The sequence below is a fragment of the Oratosquilla oratoria genome, chromosome 1, assembly GCF_046742065.1.
Source record: "Oratosquilla oratoria isolate Oo_2021 chromosome 1, ASM4674206v1, whole genome shotgun sequence".
Lineage (NCBI taxonomy): Eukaryota > Metazoa > Arthropoda > Malacostraca > Stomatopoda > Squillidae > Oratosquilla > Oratosquilla oratoria.
Window position 1 is genome coordinate 55,130,709 of NC_134777.1, and position 17,309 is coordinate 55,148,017.

The 17,309-nt window shown below is 47.6% G+C and overlaps 2 protein-coding genes across 2 annotated transcripts in view; both read left to right on the forward strand.

The window, feature by feature from the left end:
- Window positions 1-370: 370 nt before the first annotated feature.
- On the forward strand, window positions 371-3,542 carry LOC143028238 (uncharacterized). Its single transcript, XM_076190049.1, has 2 exons — window positions 371-1,106; window positions 1,399-3,542. The coding sequence occupies exons 1-2, from the start codon at window positions 371-373 to the stop codon at window positions 3,540-3,542; spliced, it is 2,880 nt and encodes a 959-aa protein (XP_076046164.1).
- Window positions 3,543-15,849: 12,307 nt separating this feature from the next.
- Mybbp1A (MYB binding protein 1a) overlaps window positions 15,850-17,309 on the forward strand; it is a 73,859-nt gene continuing 72,399 nt past the window's right edge. Inside the window, exon 1 of the mRNA XM_076184650.1 lies at window positions 15,850-16,076. Coding sequence (XP_076040765.1) covers window positions 15,885-16,076 — 192 coding nt within the window. The 5' untranslated portion in view covers window positions 15,850-15,884. The remainder of the gene's footprint in view (window positions 16,077-17,309) is intronic.

The following is a 17,309-nucleotide window of genomic DNA, read 5'->3' on the forward strand; positions in this document are numbered from 1 at the left end:
CGCTACCTGGCTTCTCCCTGGACGAGGGTCACGATGTGGTCACTTCCATCACAGTGGAGGAGGACCGGAGCGTGCACGTCCTGAACTATTATAACCCTGAAACGTCTCGTCACTTCGAGTGGCTGGGAGCCCTTCCTGACAACTGGATAGTGGTAGGCGATTTCAATCGCCGCGACGCCTTATGGGAAGATGGTTATCCCCATTCCTCCCCAGAAATTGTCTCCCACCTAGACAAAGCAGATATGGTAGTCCTCAACGACGGCGGTCACACCAGGATTCCTGACAACCCAGTACACAGTCCGCCATTGACCTGTCCTTCGTGTCCTCCAATCTAGCGAGGATCACGGATTGGTCAACTCTGAATGACCCAATGTCATCTGATCACCTCCCCATTAAGATCACCGTCCATCTCACCCCCATTGTCCACCTCCCTCCACCGCAGGGTAAATTCGAACTGGAAAGGGCAGATTGGACTGCGTATCAAACCTTCCTAGTAGACACGAACTTCTGCCCTGACCTTACCAGCTCGGTGGAAGAACTAAACACACTCCTCACCCAAACAGTGCTCGAGGCAGCTCGACATGCCATCCCCGTGACCAGCGCAGGACGCGGAAGGCGAGGTCACCCCTGGTGGAATGACGACTGCAAGATAGCCGTGGAAAGAAAGAAGCGGGCCTACCAACGCTACATGACGGACGACTCCGAGGAAGCATACATTGCCATGAAGGAGACGAAGGCTCAGTGCAAGAAGGCCATCGCCAGGGCCAAACTTGCTTACTGGAGCAACAGCAAAGACGACCATCAAGATCTCACCGCAGCCTGGAAGCGGTTCAAGGAACTGAAGAGCCGTTACAATCCCCCCGACGGGGACCTTACTACCCCTGACGGTAGGGTTCTGTGCACCCCCGAAGAAAGAGCAGAGGGCTTCTTACACCAGTTTGCTAGTGCAAGCTCCACAGCCAGCCTCCCAAAAGCACAACGTCGCTTCCGCGAAGGTCAAGACGCCCAAGCAGACCTATCGCCCCCTACGGGGAGAAAAACGGACCTCACCTTCTTCGAGTTACGTTGGGCCCTACGGGCAACCAGAGCCACCAGGAAGTCCCCAGGTGCCGACAACGTCACCTACCCACTCCTGAGACACATTCCCCATCCCCTGCAATTTAGGGGAGGAAGCTTGTGTGAAGAACGATTTAAAGTTTTTAAAAGACAAATTTATTTTATGAAATTTAAAATTGTGTGTGTGAATGCTTGTGAGTGTGTGTTGTTGAAGTGTGTTCGTGAATGTCTATTGTTTTAATTGTTTTACTTGAATTTTATTTTTATTTTATCTTTTAAACTAAAAGATAAATATGCGCTGAATGGCTTACCGGCTCCGGCGCTTGGCCTTGCTTGCCATAGACAATAAGTGCTGGAGGGAGGGTGTAGTGCCGAAGGCCTGGAAGCACGCTATTGTGGTCCCCATCCCCAAGGCAGGCAAGCGCAGGAACCAGATTGCCAACTATAGGCCCGTGTCCCTCACCTCTCATATAGGTAAGATATATGAGAGGATTGTGCTAAGCCGCCTCCAGCACCATGTCGAAACCAGAGGAGAGCTACCGAAGCTTCAAGCTGGCTTCAGGAAGAGAAGGAGCATCATCGATCACGTCGTGCGACTCTCAGAGCACGTCCGCAGGGCCCAAAAACAAAGAAGAGTCCTACTCACATGTTTTCTTGATATTGCCAAAGCTTTTGACACTGTTTGGCACACGAAACTGCTCTGCAAGCTAAAAGCCATCGGGGTCTCTCCAGAGGTTTACAACTTCACCAGAACGTTCCTCTCCGACCGTTCCATAGCGGTACGATGGAGAGGAACACTCAGCTCCCAGGCAAAAATTGACATGGGGGTCCCACAAGGCTCTGTTGTAGCCCCTCTCCTCTTCACTCTGCTACTGGCAGACGTGGGAAAAGGGGTGCGCAGTGACACCATCATCACAGCATACGCAGATGACATAGCCATGTGGAGGAAATTAAGCCCAAAAAGGACTCTACCCAACACCGAGCAGAACTTCGGCTCTTCCAGAGGCAAGTGGACATGGTTGTCTCACCTTGTGGACCTCGGCTTCACACTCTCTGCGGCCAAGACAGTATATATGCCAATTCACAGCATTGGATACAACAGAGGGGACTACCCGGACTGGAATCAGCTTACAGTCTGCGGCACGCCCGTGAAACCCGCGACGTCCGTTCGCTACCTTGGTGTCATCTTTCAGCGAGACGGACGGTGGACCAGACACATCCAACAAGTTTGTCTGAATGCTCGAAGGGCCCTCAACCTAGTCAGAGTCATCCGACGTGAACCCTGGGGCCAGCGAAGAGAAACTCTGATCCCCATTGTTCGGAGCCTCGTACGATCCCGACTCCTCTTCGGCTCTCCTGCCCTCCACGGTCTCTCCCCGGAGAGCACGTACAAAATGGTCCAGAAAGAGTGTCAAGCACTCCGTCTAGGACTTGACCTGCCACACTCAGTGCCACACGAACAGGTGTATAATGAGGCTGGCGTCCTCCCACTCCGGTACCGCTTAAAAAAGGACGCCGGCAGATACCTCTTCGGCTCAGCAAGGGTGCCAAACTCGACAGAAGATGAAATGTACGAGGAATGGATTTCAGCCCCGCCCACAGCACCCATCCATGGATTGCCCAGCTCTGTGAGGGATCTCTGCCTCAGAGCCGGACTCCAGCCCAGTGACCGTCGACGGGTCGCCCAATACCAAGTAGACCCCTTTCCTCCCTGGACAATTTCTCCAGCCGAGGTCGAGCTTGACATCCCCGGGCTAGGACGACACGACAACCCTCACCTCTTGGCTGCACCCACCCGGGAGCTGCTGGCTCTCAAGTATCAAGAAGAATTCCTGGTGTACACGGACGGGTCAGTACTTGAAGATGGTCGCACAGGGGCGGGCATTTTTCTAGAAGCCACAAGGGGGTCCTTTTCCGTGAAGCTTACCCCCACCACAATTCTCACGGCTGAGCTTGTCGCCATCAAGGAAGCGCTGAACAAAATCATCGCCTTTCCCGACCCACCATCGCGCGTCACAGTGCTATCAGATTCTAGATCCAGTCTGGTAGTCATCCAAAGAGGCCACTGCCCCTCGAGTCCAGAAATCCTCAACGATATCCTGCAGCTTTCTGACGAGGCTGCCAAAATGGGAGTCCGTTTCCGGTACCAATGGGTTCCCTCTCATGTGGGACTCCACGGCAATGAGATGGCGGACAAAGCTGCCAAACACGGTGCCCTAGCACCTAAAGATAGTGAGACTTCTATCCACCTCACAGCTAGTGACGCCATCAGAAGAATCGACCGTGCCGCCTGGGCCCAATGGGAGACGGATTACGCTGCCACGGCCTCCGCCCGTGGATGGCCCACGTCCTACCTTGGACCAAACCCTCCCACCCTAGCTTCACTGCCCTCACACATCTCCTCCACAATAAGTAGGATACGGGTAGATCACTGGCGTACCCAGTACACCGGTACCTACTGCGCCTGCGGCACGGAATTGTCATAATTCCGGCATTGCCTTCTCCTCTGCCCTACACTGGAAAACCACTTCCGGCAGCTAAGGACCCTCCTCGGCGACCCAGATTCAGCCCACGATAGATTGAGAGTCGACAGTACCCCCGACGTCCGGTACTTGGCAATGGCAGCGAAGCTCGTTTGCTCCTCACCAGTGGGAACACTACTGTAAATGTACGCAATCTACCCCAGCAATTACAAGAAACACACACACACACACACACAAAATACAACTAGGTAAACTAGGTAAATACACACACACTCCATACCTAAATGGCCTAAGTGCCCCATAAACCAAGCGCCTTAACACAGACCCCGGAAAATATACGCCAATCCTTAAATCGGTTAACACCGCCGGGACTTGGAAAACTGGACACAACCAATACAGACAGGTTCTTGCTGTACCAAATTACATCATTAAAGCAAAGAATGATCTCCGTTTGTTCCGAAGAATACAAACTCTTCGGTACTCCTTACCCAAGGATTACTTCGCGTAAGCCAAAGTTTCTACCGCTAACACTGTGTGTTGTTTGAAAAACACCTCACTCCGTGGGTCTGGGCAACCATTATCCTCGGTAAGGGACCCTCCTGGGGCAAGCCCCCCCCCCCCTTCCCCCACAAGCATAGGGGGAAGGGGGGTACGGTACGGATAGAGTCAACATCTCTCACATTACTAGCTAACAATTTCGAAGTGCGGTCGGGGAACGGTATTCCCTCCAGTTATAGTGCGGTGCTTGCCCTTGCGTATTCCACGTTTCCCAATCGGCCCAATTCCCGGCCTCTTGAGATTGTGACGACATTAGGGCACCCTGCTTCGGCCATCTCCAACCTTCCAACGGCTTCCTTTGTGTTTGAGCGTCCTGCATCGACGCCATCCCGCCGCCTGGAAGTGCTTGAGCACCCTCTTCCTATCCCCGTTCCTCTCCTTAACCTCCACCGAGTATTCTACGCTTCTCTGTAAGTATGGAATCTGGTCATAGTGTTGTTCGCAATAGGATGTGTGCCTTCGCCCACGGCGACTTTCTCTGCCGGGCTGCTCTCCCGCCAGCACCCGTAGATCCACACATTTGGTGTATCCACTGTAGGAATATGGAGTGTTCCCCTTCATCCCCATGTACTACGTGCGCTCACTGGGACGATAAGCAGTGGTCCGCGTATTTTCATGCTCACAAGAAAGTGCAGGCAAAGAACGAAGTACGCGCGCAGGGAAGATCCCTTCCCCGCTCACCCGAAACAAAGAGAAGGCATGCTGCGCTGGCGGAGGACAAGGGCAGTTCTCCCCCTCCTCCAAAACGTAGTAGACGGAAAGGTACAACGGCTACCTCGAGTCAGTCTCAAGCCAAATTACCTCCTATTCCATCACCCAAGGCGGTTAGCTTCGACGGGCATGCGCCTCTGGCCCCCGCGAACTATCCCCCGAGTACGAGATTTTTCCCGGATGCGTCCGCAGGCGGCCTCCTCGCGACGCTGCCCGGCAGCTCACCCCCCCCCCCCCCACCACGGACAAAGGACCCGATTTTGGAGCCGACGAGCGCTTCGAACTCTCCTCCTCCTCGGGAGTCCTGCAGTCCACCTTCCTCCCATCGTAAGACGAGCCGGGTCATCCACGGAACCCTTTCTATGCCCGGGGGGCAGGAGGCCCGAGGTGTACCCACGCGCGCGTTAGTCGCGGGTGACCCCTCCTCGTCCAGAGAAGGTAGTCTCCCCTTTGCGTCTCCCGGACCATCCGCACCCAGGCGGGACTCGCCAAACGGGTATTCCCCGGACCTCCTCCCCACTCTCTGTTCATTCTTCACTACGCTGAAGGAACAGATGGAGGAACAACGGGAATTTTTCCGCGCTTCTCAAGCGCGGTGCGTGCACCGCTCGGAAGCTCGTCAGGAGTCACCGCCCCCAAGGGCCCCCCTCGACCATCTTCCACTTGATCAGAACCCCCCTGATCCCATCAGTGACGATGATGGAAGCGCGAGGTTCCTCTCTGACCGTGCAGACCCCTCCTACGACGACGTCGATGTCCACAGCGCCGTAGGGGGGGGGGACACGCTCCCTTTCCCCTCCCGTTTCCCAGTCGGAATCCCCGATGGTGGTCCAACCTTCCTTCTCGGACATCCTCACGAGAGTTCGGAGGGCGAATCGACTGGGCCCCCCGAAAGAAGAGGAAGCCGCATTCGAGTCTGAGATCTTTATGACTGCCAACTCTCAGAAAGCATAGCCTCCTCCACTCCACCTTCCATGGAGTACGCAGACAGCGAGAGCCATGGCCCAGGCCTCCGACGCTCTCGCAAAAAGGACAACCGAGAAGGCGCGCTGGTTTTCGGTTCCAGTGGAACACCAGAAGCGCCTCTACACCCCATCGGGGTCAACCCTCAAAGAAGCCTCGATCCCGGCGAGGTTACCAGAGCTGGTTAAAGCGGACGCGGAATCGCTGCGCAGAAGAAGCGTCCTCCTCTCCGGCAGGGAAGTCAGCGACCACATTCAATCACTGGCGCTGTCCCTGGCGGTGAACTCCTGGCTAGAACGCCTCCTTGCCTCGGCAAGGGAGTTCTTACCCGAACTCCAACCCCAGGAAGAATGCGACCTCCAGGCTCTATTGGCAAGCGCGAGCAGAGCCCTGAAGCATCAGGCCTCCTGTCTCTCAACGTCCTGGGCCAACTTCGAGTCCCGCAGGAGAGACACCATCCTCGGGGACCCCAGTGACCCCCTCCTCAGGGAGATTTTTGCTCCTTTGAGGAGGGCCCCCCTTCTCACCCACACGCTGATTCCCCCGGATATGGTGGACTCGGCAATCACTAGCGCAAATCAGTTGCTGCACAACAGAGCCATCGAGAGAACAGTCGTCCCTAGCTCGAGGCCAAGAACCAACCCCCCATCGACACCTCGGTCCTCTCAGACGCAGAGGCAGCCTTTTCCTTGTCCTAAGCGGGAAGACAGGCCCCACCCCCATTCGAAGTCGAAAGCCCAGACAGGAAAGCCCCGCCCCTTTCCCAATAGAGAACAGGGGCGCAAACACCATAGAGGCTCCGGACCCCAACGCAGGAAATTCTAGGAACTCGCCTGCCCTCCCGCACAGGATAGGAGGTTGCCTCTCTCTACTGGAGAGAATGGGAGGTTGCCGGAGCGGAGGACTGGACCATCCAGGTCATCAAGGCAGGTTATCGCCTTCCTTTTCACACCTTCCCCAGCCTCTCCCCCTATCCCATCCAAGTCAGCAACTACCATCCGGACTCGGATCGCGGGCGGGCCCTAGCGGAGGAAATCTCCGCTCTGCTCCAGAAAGGAGCTCTCGAGGAAGTCTCGACTCCGGACCCGGGGTTCTACTCAAGGCTATTCCTCGTAGCAAAGGCAACAGGGGGGTGGAGACCAGTCATCGATCTGTCTCCTCTCAACAAGTTCCTTTCCCTGACGAAGTTCCGGATGGACACCCCAGAGGTTGTAAGGGCGTCTATCAGGGAAAGGGACTTCATGGAGTCGCTGGACCTCCAGGACGCCTATTTCCAAATACCTGTGCATCCCTCATCCAGAAAATTCCTCCGCTTCGTCCACAAGGGCACCACCTTTCAATTCACCTGCCTATGCTTCGGCCTCTCCACAGCACCCCAAGTCTTCACCAGAGTGTTCAAACTCGTCTCAGCTTGGTCCCACTCCAGAGGAATTCGCCTACTCCGTTACCTGGACGATTGGCTGATCCTGGCACAGTCCGCCCAGCTATGACGCGACCACCTGGGAACGGTCCTAGCCTTCATCCGCAAATTGGGTTCTATAGTCAACCAGACGTAGTCGGATTTCATCCCACGACAGAGAGTCACGTACCTGGGTATGGTTCTGGACTCCTCCCTCATGAAGGCCTTCCCAGCAGAGAAGAGAATCCGGAATCTCACTTCTCTTGTCGTACAAGCACTATCGACCGGGTTCCTGACGGCGAAACAGTGCCAAGTCCTCCTGGGCCATATGGCCTCCGTCGAGAGGTTAATTCCCAGGAGCAGACTACGAATGCGACCTCTACAGTGGCTCCTCAAGTCCCAGTGGTCCCCGCTAAGGGGTCAAACCCGCCAACACATCACCCTTACCAGAGCAGTCAAGGACTCTCTTCTCTGGTGGAAGGACCCGTGCAACCTGCTCGGGGGGATGCCCCTCGGCCCATCTTCCCCCGAAGTCCTCCTCTTCTCCGACGCCTCCAAGGAGGACTGGGGGGCCCACCTCAACGACGATCACGTCAGCGGTTCCTGGTCCACAGTCGAGCGGACGGCCCATATCAACTGGCTAGAGTTGATAGCGGTACTGCTGTCTCCGTCACTTCTCGGATCAGATCTCGGGGAAAGTTGTGGGCATCATGTCGGACAATTCCTCGGTAGTAGCCTACCTGAACAAGCAGGGTGGCACAGTCTCCCAGGACCTCTGCCATCTCACTATGGACATCCTCCATTTAGCCGAGAATCTCCAAGTGGCACTCAGAGCTCGCTACATCCCAGGGAAGAAGAATGTCTGGGTGGACCACCGCAGCAGAAGGAATCAGGTACTCAGCACGGAGTGGTCCCTCCATCCGGAAGTGGCGACCTTCCTCATCAACAAATGGGGCTCCCCTCTGGTAGACCTTTTCGCCACCAGATGGAATCACCAGCTCCCAGTATATTTCAGCCCTCTCCCAGATCCGCTGGCAGCAGGAGAGGATGCTCTTCTGCAAAGTTGGGACAACCTCGACACCTACGCTTTCCCACCGTTTCCCTTGCTCCAGAAGGTGCTCCAGAGAGTACGAAATGCATCCAACCTTCGGATGACTTTGATCGCTCCCTGGTGGCCGGAAGCCCCATGGTTTCCAGACGCCCTCGAGCTAGCGGTGGAGGAGCCCCTGGCCCTTCAGGGAAGATCCGACCTTCTACATCAACCAGTCAACGGGGCCTGGCACAAGAACCCGTCAGCTCTGGCGCTTCACGCGTTCAGACTATGGTCCGGATCCTCCTAGAGAAGGGTTTCCCCAAAGAAGTGGCGGAAGACATGTCCTCCCCTATTCGCTCTTCCTCGGCTACCCTTTATCAAGGGAAATGGAATGCCTTTGCAGAATGGTGCCACTCCCGGGCAATAATCCCAGATCAAGTCACCATTCCTCAGATTGCCTCCTTCTTCCACTTCCTCCGGAAGTCCAAGAAGATCTCCCTCTCGGCAGTGCAGGGCTATAGGGCAGCTCTTAATCAGGTGTTTTCTCTGAAGGACATGGATCTGGCCCTGTCCCCAGAGATTTCCATGCTCTTCAGACATTTCAGAAAAATCATGCCCCCCCCCCCCGGGAGATCACTTCTCCTCCGTGGGATGTGGCATTAGTCCTGAACTCTCTGCGGGGTCCCCCTTACGAGCCCCTCCGAGATGCTCATTTGAAGGACCTCACCTTGAAGACAGTTTTTCTCTTGGCCCTTGCGTCTTCCAAGAGGGTCGGGGAGTTGCATGCCATTCCTTATCGAGTCGCCCACTCGAAAGGATGGCACGAGGTCTCCTTCATTTTTCTGCCCCAATTCATTGCCAAAAACCAGGATCCGGCCAAAGCCGACCCCAGATTCTGGTCCTTTAGTATCCCTTCCTTATACGACTTTGTAGGGGGCGAACATGCAGAAATGGTACTATGCCCGGTACGTGCTATCCGTACCTACCTCAGGAGGACTAAGCATCTTAGACCAGACTTGCCAAGATTGTTCGTCTCTTCCAGGGGTAAGCCCAAGCCCGTCACTAAGACTTCCATTTCTTACTGGATCAAGGAAGTCATCCGCAGGGCCTACACCATGAGCCCCACGGATTGCCCTAGAGCAAAAGCTCATGACCTCAGGGCAATAGGGACCTCCCTAGCCTTCCGAAAGAACCTGTTGGTCAACCAGGTCCTTCAAGCAGGTATATGGAAGTCCCAGACTACGTTCACTTCCTTTTACCTCAAAGAAGTCATGTGGGAATCCTTAAGGACCTTCTCTCTGGGTCCCATAGTGGCCGCCCAGGAAGTCCTGAGATGACATACCCCTTACCAATGGCACACAGCCAACCCTGAAACCTCATCTAGGTTCTGGTTCGGCAACCACCGTGATACCTATCCAAAGTCCTTCTCATACTCCTACATTCCCTTACCGCACCGAGGGCTCTCAAGCATTCCATGGGAATCAATTCAAGCCCTGCAAGTGGTACAAAGTGAGTATACCCTGTCTGTCTCCATTCCTGGGAACAGAACTAGGTGCCCTTCACAGTTTAGGGAAATGTATAAGGGTCTGGTCAACGTAGGTCTTAGCACACAAATTTTTTCCTTACGGAGGTTTCCCAGGCTAGATAACTACTTCCTTCCCTCCTAAGTCCGAGTCTCCTTGGGTAAGGAGTACCGAAGAGTTTGTATTCTTCGGAACAAATGTAATTTTAGCAGGAAAATTAATTTTTCCCTGATACAAACCTGAGGTACTCCTTACCTCTAATGGCCCTCCTCAGCCACCCCTCTAATAGTTCCTTCTACCTGGCCTGTCAAACCTCGTGATTAATTTCATACCTGGCTCAGACAATGGTGCTTAGCGGCCTATGCTTGTGGGGGATGGCGGGGGGGGGCTTGCCCCAGGAGGGCCCCTTACCGAGGATAATGGTTGCCCAGACCCACGGAGTGAGGTGTTTTTCAAACAACACACAGTGTTAGCGGTAGAAACTTTGGCTTACGCGAAGTAATCCTTGGGTAAGGAGTACCTCAGGTTTGTATCAGGGAAAAATTAATTTTCCTGCGAAAATTACATTTTTTCCAACCGGCTCACTGTCCTACTGAACTTCGCTTCCGCGTCTCAAGGACCGACTATGCTACCAATTCCTCCTCCTTACAACAACAACAAAAAAAAAAAAAAAAAAAAAAAAAAAAAAATTTTAATCCACCGAAGATCAAAATCAACAAGGACATCCAGCTCCAGTTTTCAGGCTAGCCATGTTCTCGCCTGATTCGGTGATTAAAGGGATAAAGATCACTGCCTTGGTTGTCCTTCATACCAGACCACTACACCCTTAAAGAAAATGGGAAAACACTAGGTAGTATGTCACAACGCAGAATTTGTGACAGTTGAAAAGTCCTGTGACTTAGTAGAGCAAACTGCAGTGATACGCAAAGAGGGTACTAATCAACTCATTTCAAATGTCTTACAGAAAAGGTACATAAGTACTGATGTAATTACTACACAAAGACGCAGAAAAAAAAGAGAAGTGACTAATAAGTATGGCAAGGCATTTGCACCCAATCTAATTCCAATTTGCGTAGAAGGGATTTAGTATGTTGAATTAGGAAGGGAAATGTTTGAGTATTGAAAATTCTATATTTGCGGATAACATTATTCCCATTTACAAGATATGGTAAGTGATTGGAAAGAGGAAAGTCCTATTGTAGGTTTAAAGGTGAATAAGAGTGAAATAATAATCAATCAATCAAATCAGCCATCCTGAGCCCACTGCTAAACAAAGGCCTCCTTCATAGCATTCCATATTTGCAGGAGTGACGTGGCAGAGGTTGGCGCGGTCGTGTAGACCGCGCCAACCTCTGCCACGTCACTCTTCCAAACTTCTCAATCTCATCTCTCCACCTGTCTGGTCTCCCTCTTCCACGCTTCCCATCTCGCGGCGTCCACTCAGCAATACACTTGCTCCATCGCTCATCAGTCGTTCGCACTAACCTGCCCAATTCCACTTCCTCTCTTTTACCGCTTCCACAATATCTTTCACTCTAGTCTGCTCTCTCACCCAACTTGCTCTCTGTCGGTCTCTCAACGTTATTTCCATAATTGATCTCTCCATTCTCCTCTGTACAGTCCATAGTTTTGTTTCCATTGCCTTCGTTAGTTTCCAAGTCTCACACCCGTAGATTATTGCTGGCAGAATGTATTGATTGTAAACTTTACGTTTCAAACATAAAGGTAGAGAGTAAATCAGCATTTTATTATATTTACCAAACACTTTCCAACCAATTGTTATACGTCTTTTCATTTCATTTTCATGATCTTTCGTCACTTTCATCATCTGGCCTAGATAATTAAACTCTTCAACTTCTTCAAGGCTCTCACCATCGATATAATCTCTACTTTGAACTTTCGTGTTGAACATTACTTTGGTTTTACTTTTATTAATTTTCAAACATACTTTGAGACTTTCATTGTTCAGATCGCTTAGCATATCTTGCAAGTCTTCTGCTCTTTCTGAAATAAGAATAATGCCATCCGCAAATCTTAGATGGTTCAAATATTCGCCATTAATCTTCAAACCTTTCTTTCCCAACTCAACCTTCTGAAAATCTCTTCCAAACGAGCTGTAAATAATTTGGGTGAAATTGTATCGTCTTGTACTCCTTTCTCGATCTTAATCTTTTCTGTATCTTTATGTAGTCAAATTATAGCGGTACATTTCGCATAAATCTTTTCTAAAACCATTACGATCTGTTCATTTGTACCCTGCTTGCGTAGCGACTTTAGTATTGCTATTTGCTCTACCGAGTCAAAGGCCTTCTCGTAATTTACAAAAGCTAAACAGAGAGGTATATTGTATTCTATCGTTTTCTCAATTAGTTGGTTCATCGCCTGCAAATAATCTTAAGTCGAATATCCGCTCCTAAAGCCTGCCTATTCTCTCGGTTGGTTTCCATCTAAAACTTGACTTAGTCTATTTGTAAGGATCTTGGAGAATACTTTATATACATTTGATAGCAAGCTAATCGGTCGATAATTACTAAGGTCCGTCTGGTCTCCTTTTTTATGAAGCAAAATCACTATAGCATTGCACTACAATCCAGGAACGTTTTATTGACGTAAGCAATGGGTGTACAACATAGCCAACCTAATATGGACTTCTTTCCCTGCGTCTTTCAAGAGATATATCGATATGCCATCTTCCCCAGGTGCTTTACCTAGTTTCATATTTTTAGAGCAAATTCTACTTCCTTTGTAATATCTGGTACACTATTAACGTCTACAGATGAATTTATTGACTCAACTCTGGTCTTCGACGAGTAAAGCTCTTGGTAAAATTCTTCTACCGTTTTTACCAACAAATTATTTCTCCATTACTATGTCTCAAACATATATTTTGCTGTCTTCCTAAAGTATACCTGCGTTCAGTCCCTTTAATACTTTTACCTTTCCGAATAGTTTCCTCTATTTCACCCATGTTTCTCTTTCTTTTCTCTGATCTCTGTCTTTTATTGGTAACCTTGTTTAGTTCTACTCTTTCTATTTCATCTCTCCTGCTTAATTGTAATCTGTATGGTTCTTCTTTTAATTAGGTCATTTGTAGCTTTGGAGTATTTGTTTTCTCTAATAGTTTTTGTACTTAACTTCCTACTTTCTCTGCCGATTCCCTAATGACATTCACTAAAATCAAATTCATATCTTCGACGGTGTCCTCGTTAGTTTTTAGAGCTTCGAATCTATTTTTGAGTTCTAACTGAAATTTATTCTTCTTATCCTTAATCTTTCCAAGGCTGATTTCCTTTTTTTCAAACTAGTTTATTTCTCTCGGCTCTGAAATTGAATTCAGCTGCACAACCTTCTATTCTATGGTCACTACCTATGTCGACTTTATTTATGACTAATATTGCTAACGCTCTTGCTCTCGTCTCCTAATATGAAGTCTACTTCGTTCTTTGTTGTTCCATTTACCGTATTTTCAGGCTTAAAATGCGCATCGGGTTATAATGCGCACCCATGCACTTCGTTATCTCGGTACACAGATAGCGCGCACCGACGTATAACGCGCATGCCCGATCGCATTTGTCTATAACGCAGTTTTACCTCGGTATCTATATTATGTGAACGGGGTTACATGGAGAAGTATTTTTCATTGGCTAGAGCCACCGCTGGGAAATCTGTTGATTTGTCACTAAATTAAGTGTCAGTTTAGGCATCAATCAGGACACAACTAAGAAAAAGTCGGAACTACATGTACCGGTATATGACTCATGTTGTGCGTTGGTCCCTTATTACTTTGTAGCTTAAATAGTTTGGAAATATGATCTAAAGAAGTTTATTGAAAGTAAAATATACATAAAAATTTCGGGATTTTTACAGAAAATTTTCATTTTATATCTTGAGGAAATAATTCGTCTTTACCATTTTTTTTTTTTTTTAATACTGAAACAAACTACAGACTGTTTCGTTTTAGCTTTGAACCTGCAATGACAGTGGTGAAATAGGACAGTCTCTCATCGAGGTGACGTTTAGTTAATATAACTCCCGAAAGAGGGTGTTGTAGTCAGGTGTTTGACACGATTTTATGAACGGCCGCAACAGAATTTGTACCATACCTAAAGTGAAGCAACAAAGCCAACATAAAAATTCAAACTAAGATGCTGTGAACATGGGCAAATATCATGAATATTGATCATGTTTCATGGTGTTTAGGCCTATTTAAACATGAAAAATAAGATTCGATAGATACCTACCTATACCAAATATTTATATACGGTAGCCCATGCTGGCGTATTCTTTCATGTCACCATGGCTGTTCTTCTTGTTCTCACGGAACGTCACGGAGAAGTGTGCCTCCCGACTTTGTGACGGCCAACATCGTCACATTGTTGTGAAAAAAAATTACACACACAGCCGCAGAATTTTTATCGTAGGCCGTAGATAATGCGCACCACCGGATAACGCGCACCCCCCATTTTTAGGCCCTTCCAACGGAAAAAAGTCGCGCACTATACGCCGGAAAATACGGTAGACTTCTCCAGGTCCATTTACAACCTACACGCTTTTGGAAGAAAGTGTTCATTATCCCCATTTTGTAGTTCTCTGCAACATTGACTAATATCTCGCCTCTGTCATTTCTTTCACCTACTCCAAACTTCCCAATGCATTAAAGTCGCCTATTACCAACGTGTACTTACTTTTTTCCTGGTCCATTATCTGACTTAGATAGTTATAGAAGAACTCAATTTCCTCGCCTGAACTCTGTGAAGTTGGTGCATAAACGAACTATTTTTAGATTGTACCTTTTACACAGCGTAATCACAATTCAAGCTACCCTGTCTGAAGAACTAATGAACTTGACTACGTTACCAGCAACCTCTCAATTTATCAAGAATCCTACTCCACTAGATATTTTTTTTGTTCTTACCTCTATAGTAGAATAGGTGGTGACCATCTTGTAATTGAATAAACTTTTCTTCCGTTCTTTGGACTTCGCTCAGTCCTATGATGTCTCAGTTGATGTTGTCTAGTTTTTCCATTAAAATCTCCAGCCTGTGGTCTTCTGAGAGAGTTCTTACGTTGTAGGTATAGATCTTCATTTTCTTCATGTTGTTTAATGTCCAAGGCTTGGACCTGCTTGTACAGTGCTTACTCACATTAAGTGGCACACTGCCCGTAAGCACACGAGGAAATGCGGTTGGACCTTTATGAGACGATGATGCAACAGGAACGCCTGCTTTTGTTTTGGTTGTACTATCCATGTCCGCTATCAAGGGGTTCTGGCAGTAATCTCAAGTCCCTGCCAACTGGTTTCTGGTGAGATATTTCTCTGGTGTCACCTTATTAATTATATTCGGTGAATCCCTATATCTATAGGATGGCCAATGGTCCACGCCGTCATTATGGCGGTACCCCATATATCTATGAGGAATTTCCCTGTTTGCCATCAGGGACGTGCCAGTTAGCAGTGGGTCCTACGACTGTGTGTGTGTGTGTGAGCTGCTCTTTCTCTGATCTTTCTTACAAAACCTCTTCGATATGGGTGACCCTGCAGAGATTTCCTCTCTATCGACATAGCTTTTGTAATCATTATGATTCTCAGGTCTATCCACCATCAAGGTGTGAACTCTCAGATAGGAAAAATAATAATATGAATATAAAAATCATGATATTTAATGCCAATTAGAAGACTGGAACAATATTGAAATAAACGGGACTTTGGTTACCGTAAGTTGTACTTGTAACTATCATCGCTTATTGAATCGCACAAATGGGGTGGGGGTTATAATACAATACTGTACACTGGGAACGATATTCCTCAAATATAAGATAAATACTGGTTAACCTAAAATAAATAGACTTTTCTTTCACAGAATATATTTCAGTTTGGGTAGTTTATTTCCTATATTTGTGTTAGGTTTGTCATCGATGATTGTATCTAGAACTGTACAAAAATCTTGCCAATGTAATCAGTAAATTTTATTTTAAAGTAAAAAATCATATATAAAGGTATATCATTATTACAATCCTACCACATTAGTTTAAATACAGTATTTTTATATATATTTTTGAACCATAGAATTGTAGATTAATTATATTGTGAATAGATGCTAACCATGTGCACAAACATAAACAATCACATTCAGTTCCATGCTGTTTCCAGTGTTAACATGGCAGCGGTGACACCAAATAATGAAATGGAGGAGGGGTGTGAAGAAAATTATAAATATGAACCTAGAGTGCCAAGAGAAATCCTTAATGCATTTGACTCTTTAGTGCCTGAAAATATTGATGAACAGAATAAAGCTTCCCTCACAATTTTGAAATATGCAGAAGTTGAAATGGAGAGGTACAATCACAATGTAAGTAATTTATTATTTTCATACACTTTTGGTAATCGTGTAATCTTATGAATGGTTTAGAGGGCTATCCTTTTGATACTGCACCTGAAATGCCATTCTTGTGAAGCAGATCCACTCGACCTGAGATTAGATTTGATAGTGTCCTGCAGTGGGGTATATTATTATAATAATTATATACCTCAGAAGTGGTGGTTGATCAGGGCTATTTATCATAGAATTTTTTCCAGTTTAGTTTTGCATACATCGACATTGCAGCTGAACAGAGTTTGGTAAAGTCCCAGAATCACGAAAACCTATTTAATGTTGTCCAATAGCTCAACCTGTAGATGTAGGGTCAACTTGGCCCATTCATTGCCAACTTGAACTTGGCCCATCTACTTGACCAAGTTGGCCCATCACGGTTAGGTTAGGTTAGAGTAGGCAAATGTATAATGCTTTAATTTCTTCGATCTCTGCATTTATCAAAAAGATGGCATCTCAAGCAGCTGAGTTGGCAATGGGCCAAGCTGCCTGGCAAGCACGAAAAGTAATCATTCCATGGAAAAACTAGGGTATTATTTTAGTTGTGCATACCTACATATTATAGCATTATCATAATGCTATAATATGTCGGCATGCTCCGCCTTTGTAATCCTTTGTAAAACATGGCATATCATTTAACTGCCACATACTATGATACTGCATTCATCTAATATAATTTCATAATGATTATGAAATTATATTAGATGAATGCAGTATCATAGTATGTGGCAGTTAAATGATATGCCATGTTTTACAAAGGATTACAAAGGCGGAGCATGCCGACAGGAGACCCTTTGGGTCCATATCTAGGTCGGATGCGAAAAAAATCATAACAATAAAGTAATAAATGAAAACTATAATAATGTAAATAACAAATAAAACACATAAATGCATAGGTATAGTTAAATAATAAATAAACAGGTAAATAGTAAATAATAATAAATTGATATAACTAATAATAAATTATAATCATTACAGTATCCTTATTTGTCAGTACAAAACAAAATACTGACAATGAAAACTCGTAATATTGTTGAGAGCAGACATTTACACTAGCATATTACTCAAAGTAGACATTCATATTCAAATAAGCTCGCCCAAGATGGGAATAAAGTTGAATCTAATACCATATTCACGCATTCTCATCCAAATATGAATGCACACAAAGACAAGTGCACGAACGTGCACACCCACACAACACAGGCAAGAGAA

Coding starts and splice junctions, on each gene's coding strand:
- LOC143028238 (XM_076190049.1), top strand. CDS start 371: ATGTCATCTGATCACCTCCCCATTAAGATCACCGTCCATCTCACCCCC. Junction 1,107..1,398: donor AGCCACCAGGAAGTCCCCAG/GTGCCGACAACG, acceptor TGCTTGCCATAG/ACAATAAGTGCTGGAGGGAG.